This window comes from Elephas maximus, chromosome X (genome assembly GCF_024166365.1).
Source record: "Elephas maximus indicus isolate mEleMax1 chromosome X, mEleMax1 primary haplotype, whole genome shotgun sequence".
NCBI lineage: Eukaryota > Metazoa > Chordata > Mammalia > Proboscidea > Elephantidae > Elephas > Elephas maximus.
Window position 1 is genome coordinate 6725041 of NC_064846.1, and position 14558 is coordinate 6739598.

Sequence of the window (14558 nt, forward strand, 5' to 3'; positions counted from 1 at the left end):
TCCCTTCCTCTGCAAACAGCAGGGCCCCGCAAGCTGGGCTCGAGGTGCTGCCCTAAGCCATTTAACGAGAGTGCTGAAGGCAGAGTACCGGGCCTGTGGAGCCCGGCCAGTGGCCCCAGGTGGTGAAGAGCCCGTGGCTCCCAGCAAGGGATTGGGTCTATTGCCAGGTCCATGTCGTCGTGAAGGCTGCGAGTCTTTATCAGTCTCAGTGCCATTTCAGAGTCCCCTTGCGGTCGGTTGTGTACTTGGACCTTGGTGGGTTGTTTACTTGGATTTTTGCTCTTTGAGTCCTGTTCCAGGGGTGAAATGCCGGTCGGAGGTTGGGGAATGTTGAGGGTTAACAGTCGTGTTTCCAGCTACCACCTGGGACTGTGACCTTTGTCAGAAGGCCGCCAGGACGGCTAGTGACACTGCTTGGGTGGAGATTTGTTTTTAGTTGCTGTCAGTTCTCCTGTGACGTCACTTTCATTTCTTTTTCTTTTTAAAATGTGGATCTTAGTTACACTTCTACTATTGCCCCTACTTTAAAAGAGACTTCCCTGAGCTTCTCCTGAAGATGAAGAGAAGAGTGGGCGTAACAGGGTCATCCAAAGCCGTCGTGCACGTGTACTCCCAGCGGAGGGAGAGCCAGCCCGAAGCCCCAAGATCTCCTTCAGCACCTACAGCCATGGAGCGACAGGAAGCTCCCACGTGTCCCGGTGAGAACAAGCCGGCGGGCCTGGGGAACCCAGAACTGCCCGATGCCATGCCCGGAAGCAGCACTGCTGGCTGGGCGCCACCAGCAACTGCAGCAAGGGCCCTTGAGGATGTTGGGAGGAACATGGAGGCTGCGGCCCTCTTGTCAACGCGGTCTCCCCGCCAGCCAGAGAGGACCCAGGCTCCCTGGGCTGCCCCTGGTGCCGAGGCCACCATCCTCGCACAGCCCCCCTGGGCTGTCCGTGTCAGGGCTGCTGCACAGATATGTTCCTTTGGGCCAATGGTGGGTCTGCAAGCTGAGCCTCCGGGATACCACAGCTCCCCTGCCATGTTCCTGCCTTGGGCGGGCCTGTTGCCCTTCTGCTGCCCCTGGGTCCCCATGCCCATCAGGGCTATGGGGCCTGCTGCCCACATGCCTGTTTCCTCACCCCCAGCCATGCCATTCCACTGCTTCGCCAACTGCCCCTGCTTCTCAGACTACAGGCCAGCTATCATCAGGCCCCCAGGGTGTCCTGTGTTCAGGGACCACCACAGATAAGGCAGTTGTTTTCCCAGGATGTGTGCAGGCCAATAAAAGCACCAGAAAATGAGTGACCATCTATCTGAGTGATGATCCTTGTCTCTGTCACTTGTCTATCTTTGCACTTGAGTCACCCTCTGAGGTATGGTTTGCTTGCATGGTAGAAGCAAACGTAAGCACGGTCTTCCCTGGCATAACGCAGGCCCCTAGGTGACGCTCAGACAGGTTACGGGTGCAAGAAAGCCCCTCGGACAGCCTGCATCCACTCATTAAAGAGCTGTCTGTCAAATCTGCGACAGGTTCCAAACCCTGGCGTTGGTGCATAACCACCACACTGCCTTCCTGGCCACCCAGGCACAATTCCCCATCCTGTTGGTGCCTTTTATAACACTCTCTTCAACTGACAGATGAAGGAAGACCAACTCTCACTTTAGGGAAGGACTTACACGTGCCCTTCCTGTCCCCCAACATGCCGTTGTGGAGGTGACAGTCACCGCCCATGAGTCCTACAGGTTTTCTGATGAGAGGGGCTCATGAGTATGTGGGTCCCGTGGTTTACCTTTTGGCTTTGATTCCAGGTGCTGGGTCTGGGAGCTTTTTATTTTATTTTTAGAACTGAAAATTGCAAGGATGTGATAGTTGTGCTTAGGAAGAAACCTCTTGGAAACAAGCCTTTCTCTTTACAAGTTGGTTCTGCTTGCTTGGAGTATCCACAGGAGAACACACGCTCTCGTCAATGGGCCTCCGTAAACACTGCTCTGTCCGAAAGCGCATGAGAAGGACACTTTCCAGTTCTTACCATAGATAATTAGGCATAGCACCCAAAGACTTCTGAGATCAGGTGGTGGGAGAACCCAAGCCCCAATACCCCAAGGTGGCCATTTCCTGGATTTTGAATTTGGCCCAAGGTAGGAGAGTCCTGTGAGAGCCGAAGAGTGGGTGGGAAGTGGACACTTGGGAACGGCTGACAGAAGTGCTTGTAATCCCCATCTCGCACTGCCTTGCAGGTGGAGAGCCCCGTCTAGCTGCTGTTACAAACCAGTGCTTAGGTAGAAATGGGTGCCCATCACCTTTCTACGCTTCCTGAATTTGTGAGCTCTTCCACTTTTCAGAAGGGCGTTTTTCTCATCTTGTAATTCCAAATGCCTCTTGATCTTTACTTGAGTCACGTGGAGATGGATGCTCCTTAAATCCACTTCAACCCACGGGAAACTTGCTTACATGCAGATCTACGTAGAAAGGTGTGGGTTTGCACAATGTAATACCGGGTGGTTTGCCTCTGAAAAGGATTTGCTTGAAGGACATGGTCTCGTTTACAAAGCCTAGAGTGTATGACACCAGTAGCAGACCTCCTCCGTACTTCATTCTTACCATTTACTCATTTCTCTGTTTTGAACTTAATAGTTAAAGGAAATATGCCGACCTTGAGTCCCTCTGAGCTAGGGCAGAGGGCTGCTTTCTAGAAACATCTGGGAGTAAGTGAGTGTGAACAGGTTTTAAGGGCTGTGTCCTGACAGCTAAACCAAGTCTTGAAAATACAGACCAGGATGATCCAGGGCACGGTATTTCACTGTTGCTTCCAGGACACGATAAGGTGACAGTGATTAGAAAAGTGTAAAATATGACTGAACTAGAAGTGGTTCTAGACCTAGAGAGGACTGCATGAAATGTACAGAAGGTATGTAAAGTGTGACATTTAATGCTAAAGTCGTACACCCAGGTGGTTCTGATGTCTGGGTGATAGGAAATACCTAGACACACACGTGTGTGTATGTCTATGTATATATTATGTATACACACACATAATGAGAGTAACAATAGCTAGGCCTTTCGAAAGCACAATTCGACATGGTTACTTTGGGCACCTGCTCTGTGTCTACTGCCATGGTCCATACAGCTTCCTAAACACCTGACAGAACCTTCCAGAAGCTATTGAATTGGTTTGACCTCATCAGTACAAGTGTAGAGTCATTGCCTGTGTCTTGTGTTGAGGGAGAGCATGGACACCCTGGACTCACTTGCCACTGAGCACCGCCCAGACTTCCTTTAGCCCAAGGTCAGCTAGGTTCCAAGGTCAGTGTACCCCAAGATCACCTCTGAGGTCTCCTTTTCCCCTGCACCCTCTCCAGTGAAGGTGGCTACAGCCAAACAATGACAAATGAGAAAGTGGAAAATAGGGTAGCACCCTCTCCCACGGTCTGACCAAACCCAAGAACCCCAGTTCTGTGGGAATGTGTCCACGACCTCCCTGTGTGTGCTGCCTCTTAGGGCTTAGTGACAATGGCATTCTGCCATCATGGCGCCCCATGGGATGACAGACGACTGTCATAGAGGCCAGTGGGGGCTCTGGGTCATTACCACAAAGCCGGATGTTGTCAGTCAAACGGTCATATAATGGTGGGTGAAGCAGCAAGCAGTTAGGGACTGTGGTAGAGCAGCACGGAGGGCAGAAGTCCTGTTTCCAGCAAAGCCTCAGAAATCACCCCATAAGTCCTGAGGACAGTGGTTCTCACTCGAGGGTGACTTCCCCCACACCCCTGCCCCAGGACATTTGCTAATGTTTACAGATTTTGTGGGGATGTGCTACTGGCTTCTAGTGGATGGAGGGCAGGGGTTCTGCTAAATATCCTCCTATGCCCAGGACAGCCTCCATTGAGGAGAATTACCAGGTCCGATTGTGCAGTGCCCGCTGGGGACACCTGGCCCTGGTATACAACCTGCATTTCCCACCACTCCCCTTTCCTCATCCTTCCACATCGGGATCATCCCTGGGGGACTGGGCTTTCAAGGCAGGGCCCAGAGAATACAAATCCCCTTCCACTGTACAAAACAATGCAGAGGGTCAGGTACAAGTGAGGATTAGAGCGGGTGAGCATGGTGATGGCGCGGTCAGAATGAAGAAAAGTGCAGAGAAAGACAATGATGAAATCAGTGTCCCAGATGGGAACTTGTTTCAGAGGCGGCTTTGGGCTGTTTCAGATTCGTGATTTCAGAGTTTGACAGTTCAACAGACCCCTCAGAGCCCTTAGAAAATGGCTAAACTGCCAGTGGTAAAGGACCATTCCAGTGGAGTCTTGTATATAGTGGCCGCTCAGACCAAAAAAAACCCAAACCCAGTGCCGTCGACTCGATTCTGACTCATAGCCACGCTATAGGACAGAGTAGAACGGCCCCATAGAGTTTCCAAGGAGCGCCTGGCAGATTCAAACTGCTGACCTTTTAGTTAGCAGCCATAGCACTTAACCACTAAGACACCAGGGTTTCCAGAAGTGCTCCTGAAATGAGTACTGGAGTGGGATAACCATCAGGGCCCTCGAGCTGGCAAGGAGGGGGAATCGTCCTGGGAGCATTTAATCAAGGAGTCAGGAGCCAAGATGAGGAACCTCAAGGTGAGAACTGACAGGTCCATCTACCCCAGGACAGAAAGGCCCCACAGAATCCAGCTTCGGCCCTCTGTCAGCCCTGGGAGACCACGGCAGAGTGGCCGGATGTGGTGTTTCCTGACTTCTTTCTTGGGAGTCTGAGGGAGGGTTAGGTTGGTCTGAAGGGGGCAGCCTCAGGTCAGCAGACAGAGGAGTCCCAGGTTCTGCCAGGAGTCAAGGTCAGGACCCAAGGGAGAACTGAGGGGACTATGGACCCTAAAACACAGGAGCACCCCCGAAAAACCTTTTGCTGCTGTTCCTCTAGGAGGTTTTGAAGGAGCTGGGAGACTGAGGCACCTTCTGAATGCGGCCTGGAGAGTCTGAGGTCCTAACTGGGGAGGAGTCAGCGAGCAGAAGGGAGAGGACCCAGACCCTGTCAGCACTAAACATGAATATCTTCAGGACACTGAAGGTATCCCCCAGACAAAGGGGCCCCAGAATCTGAATGGGCAGGGTGTCGTCTGAGAAGGCGGCCTCAAGCAACTGAGGAGAGGGGACCCGACCCTGCTGGGAGTTAGGTGGAGGACTGGGGAGACCCTAGGTCTCAATTGAGAGGCCCCAGAGAACCTGCTCCTGCTCTCAGCTCTGGGAAACCCCAGCTACGCTATTCTGCCTGGGATCTGAGGGAGGCGGAGCGTCGTCTGTCAGGGTGGTCTCAGATCATCAGAGGGGAGGGGTCCCGGCACTACCTGGGGTCAGGGGGAGGATTGGGGAGACAGTAGGTCTCAATCGAGAGGCCCCAGAGAACCTGCTCCTGCGATCAGCCCTGGGAAACCCCAGCTACCCCTCAATTCCACCCGGGATCTGAGGGAGGCCGAGTGCTGTCTGTCAGGGCGGTCTCAGATCATCAGAGGGGAGGGGTCCCGGCACTGCCTGGAGTCAGGGGGAGGATTGGGGAGACCCTAGGTCTCAATTGAGAGGCCCCAGAGAACCCACCCCAGCTGTCAGCTGTGGGAAACCCAAGCTATCCCTCAATTCGGCCCTGGGATCTGAGGAAGGCGCAGTGGGGTGTGGAGGGCCGTCTCAGATCGTCAGAGGGGAGGGGTCCAGAACCTGCCAGGAGTTAAGGGGAGGATTGAGAGGATCTGGATCTCAGAACAGAGGGGCCCCAGAGAACTCACTCCTGTCGTCAGCCCTGGGAAACCCCGACTACCCCTCAACTCAGTCTGGGATCTGAGGAAGGCGGGGCAGAGTATGAGAGGGTGGCCTCAGATCATAGGAAGGGAGAGGTTGAGGATCTGTGAAGCGTCAAGGGGAGTACTTAGGGGACCCCAGATCTCAGAAGAAAGGGGCCCCTAGATAACACACCCCTGCTGTCGGCCTTGGGAAATCCCAAAACCAAAAAATAAATAAACCCATCGCCATCCAGTCAATTCCAACTCATAGCGACCCTACAGGACAGAGTAGAACGGCCCCATAGAGTTTCCAAGGAGCACCTGATGAATTCGAACTGCCGCCTCATCTTTGTGTTTTCTTGGAGGTTTTCCAATGGTGTTCCTTTTCATAGAAGGTTCGATGAGCTTCAGCATCATTAAAGTTTATGAACGACATAGGTCATGTGTTTCTTGCTGTTTATGTATCAGGTTCAAGAGTAAGAGTTTTGCTATTTGGTGAAACAAATGGGAAACCTTCCACTTTGTGCTGTGGACTGGGGAATGAAATCCTGACACACAGCACATGGGTGAACCTTGAAAGCATCATGTTGCGTGAAATAAGGCAGAGAGAAAAGTACAAATGTTGTAACGTCGCACTATCGATCTTTCTAGAATAGGCAAATGCATAGAGACAAATGTGGATTCCTGGTTACTTGGGGCTGGAGCAGGGGGTAATGGAAAGTTACTGCTTAACAAGTATGCACCGCGTTTCTGTTGGTGGTGATGAGATACTTTAGGAAATAAGCGGTGATGGTTGTACAACATGGAGAATGTAATCAATGCCGCCGAAGTTGACGCTTAAAAAAGGTTCGGATGGCAAATTCTTATTTTCCATATTTTCCCTCAATAAAATAAAAGAGAAAAACATACAATATTAACTTTTGGGTGCCCGTTTCCTTTTTAGTCTTTTATTGTGTAACACTAAAAGTTACGTACCTGGATTTGCTTGGCTGATTCCTGAATGTAGGAGAAATTAAACTTTAATAAATGAAAGTCTCTGCTCACTGGCTCATTTTTCCCCCAAACATGAATTGAGCATCTGTTGTTTGGGAGACGCGGTGTTGCGGGGGGACAGGGAGAGGTCCTCATAGAATGGTAGTATCCAGGAGCAGCAGTCATACAGGAGGAGGGTGCCATGTCCCCTAAGACCTGCAGGCCCAGTACAAGAGGGTTTGGGGGGCTGGGGTCCCGGGGGGGAGCCGCCACAAGTTAATGCCCTAGCCAGGGCAGCTTGGGGCTTTGGGAAGCTGTAGTTGCCTGTGTGGAGTTCGCTGTAAAGAAGGTGGTGTGACCAGGTGGCCCGACTCTAAGATGGTGTCTTTGAGGAGAGACAGAAGCCTGCATGGAAATCTGCTCTTCACGGGTACTTTTGGGTCCTGGAGAAGCCAGAGAGAAAGCTCCACCTCGGGCAGGTATGGGCGTTGTCTCCTGCTATTGTCCCAGTGCAGGTGAGCCCAGTGCAGAGCCAGATGCTTATGCCTGCAAGGAGTTCCTGAGAAGTGGAGGTGAGGCTCCCTTGCCGTGAGGCCCAGGCGCACTGGGCTTCCTTCCACTCTCTCACTGGCCAGCGACAGCCCAGCCCCTCCACTGAGAGGACATTTTCCCTAGGTCACCTTCAGTGCACTTTGGTCAACTTTAAAGAAGGACCGGTGGTTGGTGGGGTGGAAGGAATGAAAACAGCGGTTTGAATGGAAGAGCAGCTGGGAGGGAGGGAAGGACTTGGTCCTTGACTCAAATTCTAGGAGCTTCCAGTGGCACCCAGCTGGGGACGACACCCCTACACCCAAATTAAATAACGCCTCCTCTAGGACGGAATGTTTCCTAAGTCTTTTTTAAGAAATGGCATTTTTGGCTGATTTAGTATTTGGTGTCCCACTGAGCTTCATACAATGTGAGAGGCGTGGGTAATGAAAACATTCCCAGAGGAAAAGGTGATGAGGTGTGGCATCAAAAGGGTCCTAGAAATAACTGCCATTCATTAAAGACCCACGATCTGCCAGGCACTCTGCCAGGTGCTTTACTTATGCCACATGCATTCTACCAGTCCCACAATATGGTGATCAAACCCATTCTGCAGATGAAGAACCCAAGGCTCTAGGGCTTGGTCATTTCCCCACGATCACACGGCTGGCAAGTGCCGGGACTGGGACTAGTACCTCGCCAAAGTACTAACAACTGCCTAAGCCTTGGTGGGTGAAGATGAGACACAAGCACCATTTGGGGATTGTCTGTGGCTCTATTCCCCTGGTGTGAAGGTTTAGGTTGTGTGTCCCCTTGGCTGGGCCATGATTCTCAGTGGTTTGGCAGTTATGTCATTATGTAGTCATCCTTCATGATGCCATCAGCCAATTAGTTGTAAGTGGAGTTTCCTTGGGGTTGTGGCCTACATCCAAAATATATATGGGACCTTCTGGCAAAGCTTGCTTGCCTGCTCTGGATCCTGTACCCGGCTCATCATCATCTGGGATATGAGCCAACAGCCTGCCATCTGATCTGCTGATTTTGGGTTCGTCAGCGCCTGCAGCTACATGAGTCAGGACAATCCCCCAGCCTGATGCCTGACCCAGGGACATGGGACTTGCCAGTGTCTACAACGCCGTTATCCATTTTCTGAAGAAAAATCTCTTTCTCTCTTCCTCTATGTGTTACTGGTTTTGCTTCTGTACAGAACCCAACCTAAGACGTCTGGGATCCTCCTGCCTGAGTCCCCGGTTCCTTGAGAGCTGACTCTTCTCAGGGGCTGGCATCTTTGTCCCATCCCCGCACCTTCCCCGGCCCCCCGCCCCCATCCCATGTCCTCCTCTCCAACTCTGGAACGTGGCCTGGGACCCATTCATCCCTGCTACCAGAAGAACAGCCCAGAGTCATTTGCCCCCTCCCCCCATGAGCAGTCCTCCTCCCTACAGAAGTCCCCTGGCTGCTCTCCCCCTCCCCCTGGAAGCCCTCACACGGCAAAAGCCCCTTCGACAGAAATGTTTGCTTTGGACAGTGATGTTTAGATGTTTCCAAGTGGGCTGGTGAGTTGGGTCTGATTTGGCCTACCATCTATAGTCTTGGGATATAGCACTGCTGTGCTAAGAAGCCCTAGTGGCACAGTGGTTATGGTGCTTGGCTGCTAACAGAAAGGTCAGTGGTTCGAACCCACCAGCTGCTTTGTTGGAGAAAGGTGTCACAGTCTCCTACCATAAAGATTTACTGCCTTGGAAACCCTATGGGGCCTTCCAGTTTTGCTATATGTTGTGGAAATCGACTTGAGAGCAATGGGTTTGGTTTTGGTGGGTTCTATAAAATTTATATAACACTGATGTTCTATAAAGGCAGGCCTTGAATGTCACAGGAGCTGGTGTGTACTGGCAACGGGCAGCTCTAAACTATGTCAGGAAACACCTTGCTGGGCCCGGGGTGGACGAGCTGCAGGCGGGACGGGCTGGTGCAGGGGGGAGCTGTAGGGAGGGACAAGGAGGGGTGAAGGAGAGAGGTGGCCAGGGGCCACACAGCACGAGTCTGGCCCCAGGCTGGCCACAGGCCCCAGAGCTTGGCACTGTTCTCCATTTCCACATGTCTGTGTGCAGCCTCAGTGAGTCAAGACTGAAATCGCTTCCTTTGGGGTTGTGGTCCTGTGGCTGAGTCCGCTGAGTTCTGCTCGGGTCTCCTGATCGCCAGGACTCACTCCATAAGGTGAGTCATCCCAGGGTGCCTTTGAGCACTGAAGACCAAACCAGTCATTTCTCTCAACGCGGTAGTTACCTGATAAAAACTGTCTGGAGGTGGGGGCCCAAGACCCCTAGTTGACATTCCGGGACTTGGAAGGCTTAGTTGAGGGAGGGTGGCATTTTATACCCTTTCCCTTGACTATATCAAAGTCAGCGCTGTGAGGATTTCCTCCTCAGGGGCCTAGATAGGCCTGACGTCTTAGACTCTCAGTTCTCTAGTGCTGCTATCACAGAAATACTGCAAGTGGGTGGCTTTCACAAACAGAAATTTAATTTTTTTTGTCCCAGTTAAGGAGGCTAGAGGTCCAAATTCAGGATGCCGGCTGTAGGGGAAGGTTTTCTCTCCATGGGTTCTAAAGGAAGGTCCTTGTCTCTTCATGAGTTTTTGCTACTGGGTGATCTTTGTGTGGGCTGGCATCCCTCTTGCCCCATGCTTGCTCTCTTGCCTGTTTACTCTCTGATATATCTCACAAGAAATTGACTTAAGAAGCACCCTACGCTAATACTGCCTTGCTAATATAACAAAGAAAATCCATTTCCAAATGGGATTATAACTACAGGTATACTCGTTGCCATCCAGTGGATCCCCACTGATAGCGACCCCACAGGACCAAGTGGAACTGTCTCATAAAGTTTCTAAGGAGCAGCTGGTGGATTTGAACTGCCATACCTTTTGGTTAGGAGCTGAGCTCTTAACCACTGCACCACCAGGAATCTAACCACAAGTATAGGGGTTAGGGATTACCACACATATTTTAGGGGGACACAATTCAATCCATAACAGACTCTTCCTCCCAGTGGACAGACATCCTGTGACAGTTAGAACGACGAGGAATGTCAGGGAACAATGGTCTGGCAGAAGCCATAGGACACAGCGTGTCCAAGTCAAAGCCAACACATGGTCTTTACTGGAGGCCATCACTGTGGTTTCCCAAGTTGTCTTCTTCCCCACCAATGACCTTCCGTGCCACCCAATGGCCAAATCCCTCCACGTAGGTCTTCTGTAGAGTTCACGGACTGCATAGGCCACATGAAACTTTCCTCTCTGTCCTTAAGAAAAGCTTGCTTAAGAAAAAGCCCTGTGGTCTGTAACCGACGGAAGCTGGCTGTTTAACTGAAGATTCTAGGCACCTCCTTCGAGAATGCCTCCAGTCTTTCCCACTTAAATTCTTAGCCTCAGAGCACATATCCCCAAGGCACTGGTGACTTGACCCAACGGTGGTATGGTCTTGGGTACAAAGTGCTCCTGATGGTAGCCTAGTTCCATGGGTACTCAGGGTACCAGAAAGAGATACAAAGTCCACCTGGCCCTGTCTGTTAGTGACAAGCCAGAAGGAGAGGTCCCATCGAATCCTGTCCTGATCCAAAGTTGGATTCCAGGGAGATTTTGGATGAGCATGGTGGCCGAGACATGAGCCAAGAAGCCTCTCGCGGGCCATCCTGGGTTGTGGAGTGGAGGCATGGTGAAGGCTGAGAGGCCTTGGCAGTGAAATGTACCTTGAGAGATTCTCTCTCCAAGCCCTCTTGGTACCCCCTTTCAAAAACTAAGTAAGAGCGAGAAATGCTCACTGCAGAGCTGGGACAGGAACCAGGGGCCCCTCACTCCAGGGACTCTCAGCCGCACCCCCTCCAAGTGAATATTGAGAGCAAATTTCCCACAGATGCCAGAGAACACGTATCACCAAACACACTGCGGCACCACGTCACCTGGGGCCTATGAGGATTTGCCCTTCGGTTTTGTCCCTGTAGTCTCATTCGGCATTTCCCCTAGGCTCAAATACACATTGGTGGGGATTTTCACGTTGGTTTCCTTTAGTCCTGTCTAGCTAAGAATGTGGAAACCTTGTTGGCGTAGTGGTTAAGTGATAGGGCTGCTAATCAAAAGGATGGCAGTTCAAATCCACCAGTCGCTCCTTGGAAACTCTATGGGGCAGTTCTACTCTGTCCTGTAGGGTAGCTATGAGTCAGAATGGACTTGAAGGCAACAGGAGTGGTTTGGTTGGTTTTACGTAAGCATGTAGGAATGCCCGTGGGTCTGAGTTTGTGTACAGTAGACGTTGTGAAAAGCATCTGACACACAGCAAACAAGATCATTGCACATGCACCCTGCAATCATGGGAATGGCGGAGAAGGACTCGGAGAGGGGTGGACGAGCTCTTGGGGCAGGGAGAACGGGGCTGGCAAGTTGGTGCATCGTACACTGAACCTCAAATCAGGTCACTGAAAGAGGAAGTCCCAAAGGAGACCCAGAGTGGACGTGGGAGGGGAGAAATGTGGGCGGAAAGCCCAGTCACAACTCCTCCTGAAGGAAGGGGCTGCAGCTTTAGAGACAGAGCCAAGGCGGCCACTGAGAGGAAATGTTTGGGGCAGGGGATGTGGAAGGGGCAGTCAAACACAGGTACTCCTTAAATGGGTGGGCCTTGGGCCACAGGAACAGTATCCTTGGGGAAGAAATGGTAATGATCAGACAACCTGCTGCCATCTGCAGTGGGACGAGTCTTGGAGCTGAGGCGACTCAACGGGAGACTCCAAGTGCAACACACACTGTGGGTATCCAGTCATGGAGCCTACGGTGCTTTGGGGGCAACCCGCTGCGCTCAGGCTGGTGCTGCACGGGGACATTTTGGCAGAGTGGCAGTAAAACAGGACTTTTTCCTGAGTGGTGCCAGCCAACTGGCAAGGGCAGCTGGAAGGGGGAGCCCACAACAGGAAAGAGGGGTACAGGGCACGTGGTGGAGAACAGGCCAACTAGCCGCTAGCAACTGCCATCTTCTGGGAGCTACAGAGACACCAGGGAACCCTGCAACCCAGGTATACTTGGAGGTGCCAAGCTAGGACTAACCAAGGGCTGGCCTTCTCAGCCTCCCCTGTTTTGAAGGTGGGGTGGAGATGGGTTCGTGCTTTCTTTACTCATCTAGGGTCTGGCCCCACGAAAACAATGTGCCTGTCAGTAGGTGGGGGGCTTTTCTGGGAACTTGAACTCAGTCTTTCCACACTTTCAGAAAAGAAGAAATTGGTCCCTGCCACCCGGCCCCTCCCCCACTTGGCCAGGGCTGCCTGTCCCTGAGTGCCCATGAGCCTGCTTTGTGACATCACAGGACGATGACCTCAGCAGCCAGTTACCTCACCACGGAGACTCCAGAACAGTGTGGGCACTATTTACTGGGCATCCCCGCTCTGACCAAAGGCATTGGTGACTGGATCCGACAGTGGTACGGTCTTGGGTACGAAGTGCTCCTGATGCTAGCTTAGTTCCATGGCGGCTCAGGGTTGTAGAAAGAGATACAAAGTCAACCTGGCCCCATCTGTTGGTGACAAGCCAGAAGGAGGGGTCCCGTCGAATCCTGTCCCTGAGCCAAAGCTGGCTTCCGGGGAGATTTTGGACGAGCATGGTGGCCGAGACACGAGCGAAGACGCAGGCTCCCCGGACAAGCTGGAACCAGAGGGCCCAACACCAGGCGCAGCTGTCCGGGTAGAAGAGAGTGACGCTCTCCAGCTCGCCTTCCCAAGGAAGCTGTGGATGATCGTGGAGAACGACGCGTTCAAGTCCGTGCGCTGGAGCGACAGCGGGAACACGGTGATCATCGAGAAGGACCTCTTCCAGAGGGAAGTCCTTCGCCGCAGAGGTGCAGAGAGAATTTTTGAAACGGACAGCTTGAAGGCTTTCAATCGACAGCTTAACCTCCACGGCTTCATCAAAATCCGCCCCAGCAAGGCTCTGGGGAAGACGAAAGTGATGGTAAAGTAGAAGCACCTGTGTCCCATATTGGTCCTCGACCATCTTTGTAGTATGCCGGGGTGGGGGACAGACCGAAAGGGTTTATGTTCCAGGATGAGGTTTTTCACACGAGACATTATTTACTGAGAGTCCAGAATGTCCGCTTTGAACCTATAGGTGTTGACGTTAAACTGCAGCTCCCTTAGAGGTGCCCTGTAGTGCTACCACCAACTCCAAGAGGCCAGGTCCTGTGGGATCACACAGTCACGGGTCCATCTGTGAATGTATTTCCCTTTAGAGAGCCCCTGATTTAGGGTATGGGAAAACTACACAGCCATTTTAGAAAACACATATTCTGCAGAGCACAAGGAGACCAGGATTTCGGGGCAGGGGGTGGGGATGACTCTGGGGCCCCAGGATGCCCGACACGTCCCTTGTGTTTCAGGTCTACCGCAACTGCAACTTTAAGAGGGACCAGCCTCTGCTCCTCCAAAACATCAAGAGACGACGCCAAGCCGAGGGCAGCGCTCAGCCAGCCAAGGCGCCCACCCTGCCTGCCCCCGCGGCCCCGCCTCCCAAGAGGAAGAAGCTGGCAGCGACCAGACACTCGGCTCGAATCCAGCAGAAGAACGCCATTAAGGAAAGCAAGGGGGCGTCCCCGAAGAACCCTCCCGACGTCCTGGGGCCCAGCCCCACCCCGTCCGTCAGGTCCTCTAGTATCTCGTCGGTGAGCAGTGTGGCCGAGGCCTCCATGGAGCAGCCTCCCCTCGCCCAGTGCAGCGTGCCCAGCTGGGAGAGCACCTCTCACCGTGACATGTTCGAGCCCCAGGTCAGCGCCGGGATGGTGGGGGAGGGGGAGCCGCTCACCGAGCCTGGGGGCTACTCTGATGCGTCCTCAGTCATGACCCTGTACAATGCCTGCTACTCCATCCTGCTGGCAGGCCTGTCGGTCATGGCTCCCGAGGAACCCTCCGACCCCCAGGGGGACAGCCCCTCGGACTACCACTGTTCCATCTGCGAACAGTTCAGGGATGAGCAGGCACCGTAGGCCCCCAGGCCCTGGTCAGGAGAGCCATTTTCTAACCAGGAACCTATTTTCGGCTTTCCTAAGGGTAAATAAATGATCTAATGAGAACTGCCAGTCTGTGTTGTCTCTAGCCCTCCACACTAAAGGCGTCTCATCGGTGGAAGCAGGAGGCTGACAGTCATCTCCAGCTGGGCCCTGGACCCCGCTGCTGACCGTTTCCTTTCCAGCGGCAGCATCTTCACACTTAGCACAGGGTTCTGCAGGGAGTGGGGAGGGCCAGTTTGAAGCTCTGGTCACTGAGCTCCGCC

At 52.8% G+C, this 14558-nt stretch overlaps 3 protein-coding genes across 37 annotated transcripts in view; 2 read left to right on the forward strand and 1 right to left on the reverse strand.

The window, feature by feature from the left end:
• LOC126069575 (protein EOLA1-like) overlaps nt 1-14558 on the reverse strand; it is a 117963-nt gene that overhangs the window by 36700 nt on the left and 66705 nt on the right. The gene's annotated exons all lie outside the window — the stretch shown is intronic.
• The window catches only part of LOC126069572 (heat shock transcription factor, X-linked member 3-like), a 187885-nt gene that overhangs the window by 30352 nt on the left and 142975 nt on the right, over nt 1-14558 (forward strand). For 15 of the 17 annotated variants that reach the window (XM_049873051.1, XM_049873055.1, XM_049873063.1 and 12 more), the window contains one exon: nt 500-1286. The exons of the other annotated variants lie outside the window; for them this stretch is intronic. In XM_049873051.1, coding sequence (XP_049729008.1) covers nt 500-1234 — 735 coding nt within the window. In that variant the 3' untranslated portion in view covers nt 1235-1286. Of the gene's footprint in view, nt 1-499; nt 1287-14558 lie in introns of those variants that run through there. 17 annotated transcript variants of the gene reach the window in all.
• LOC126069450 (heat shock transcription factor, X-linked member 3-like) lies at nt 12696-14271 on the forward strand. Its single transcript, XM_049872894.1, has 2 exons — nt 12696-13244; nt 13669-14271. The coding sequence occupies exons 1-2, from the start codon at nt 12762-12764 to the stop codon at nt 14269-14271; spliced, it is 1086 nt and encodes a 361-aa protein (XP_049728851.1). The 5' UTR covers nt 12696-12761.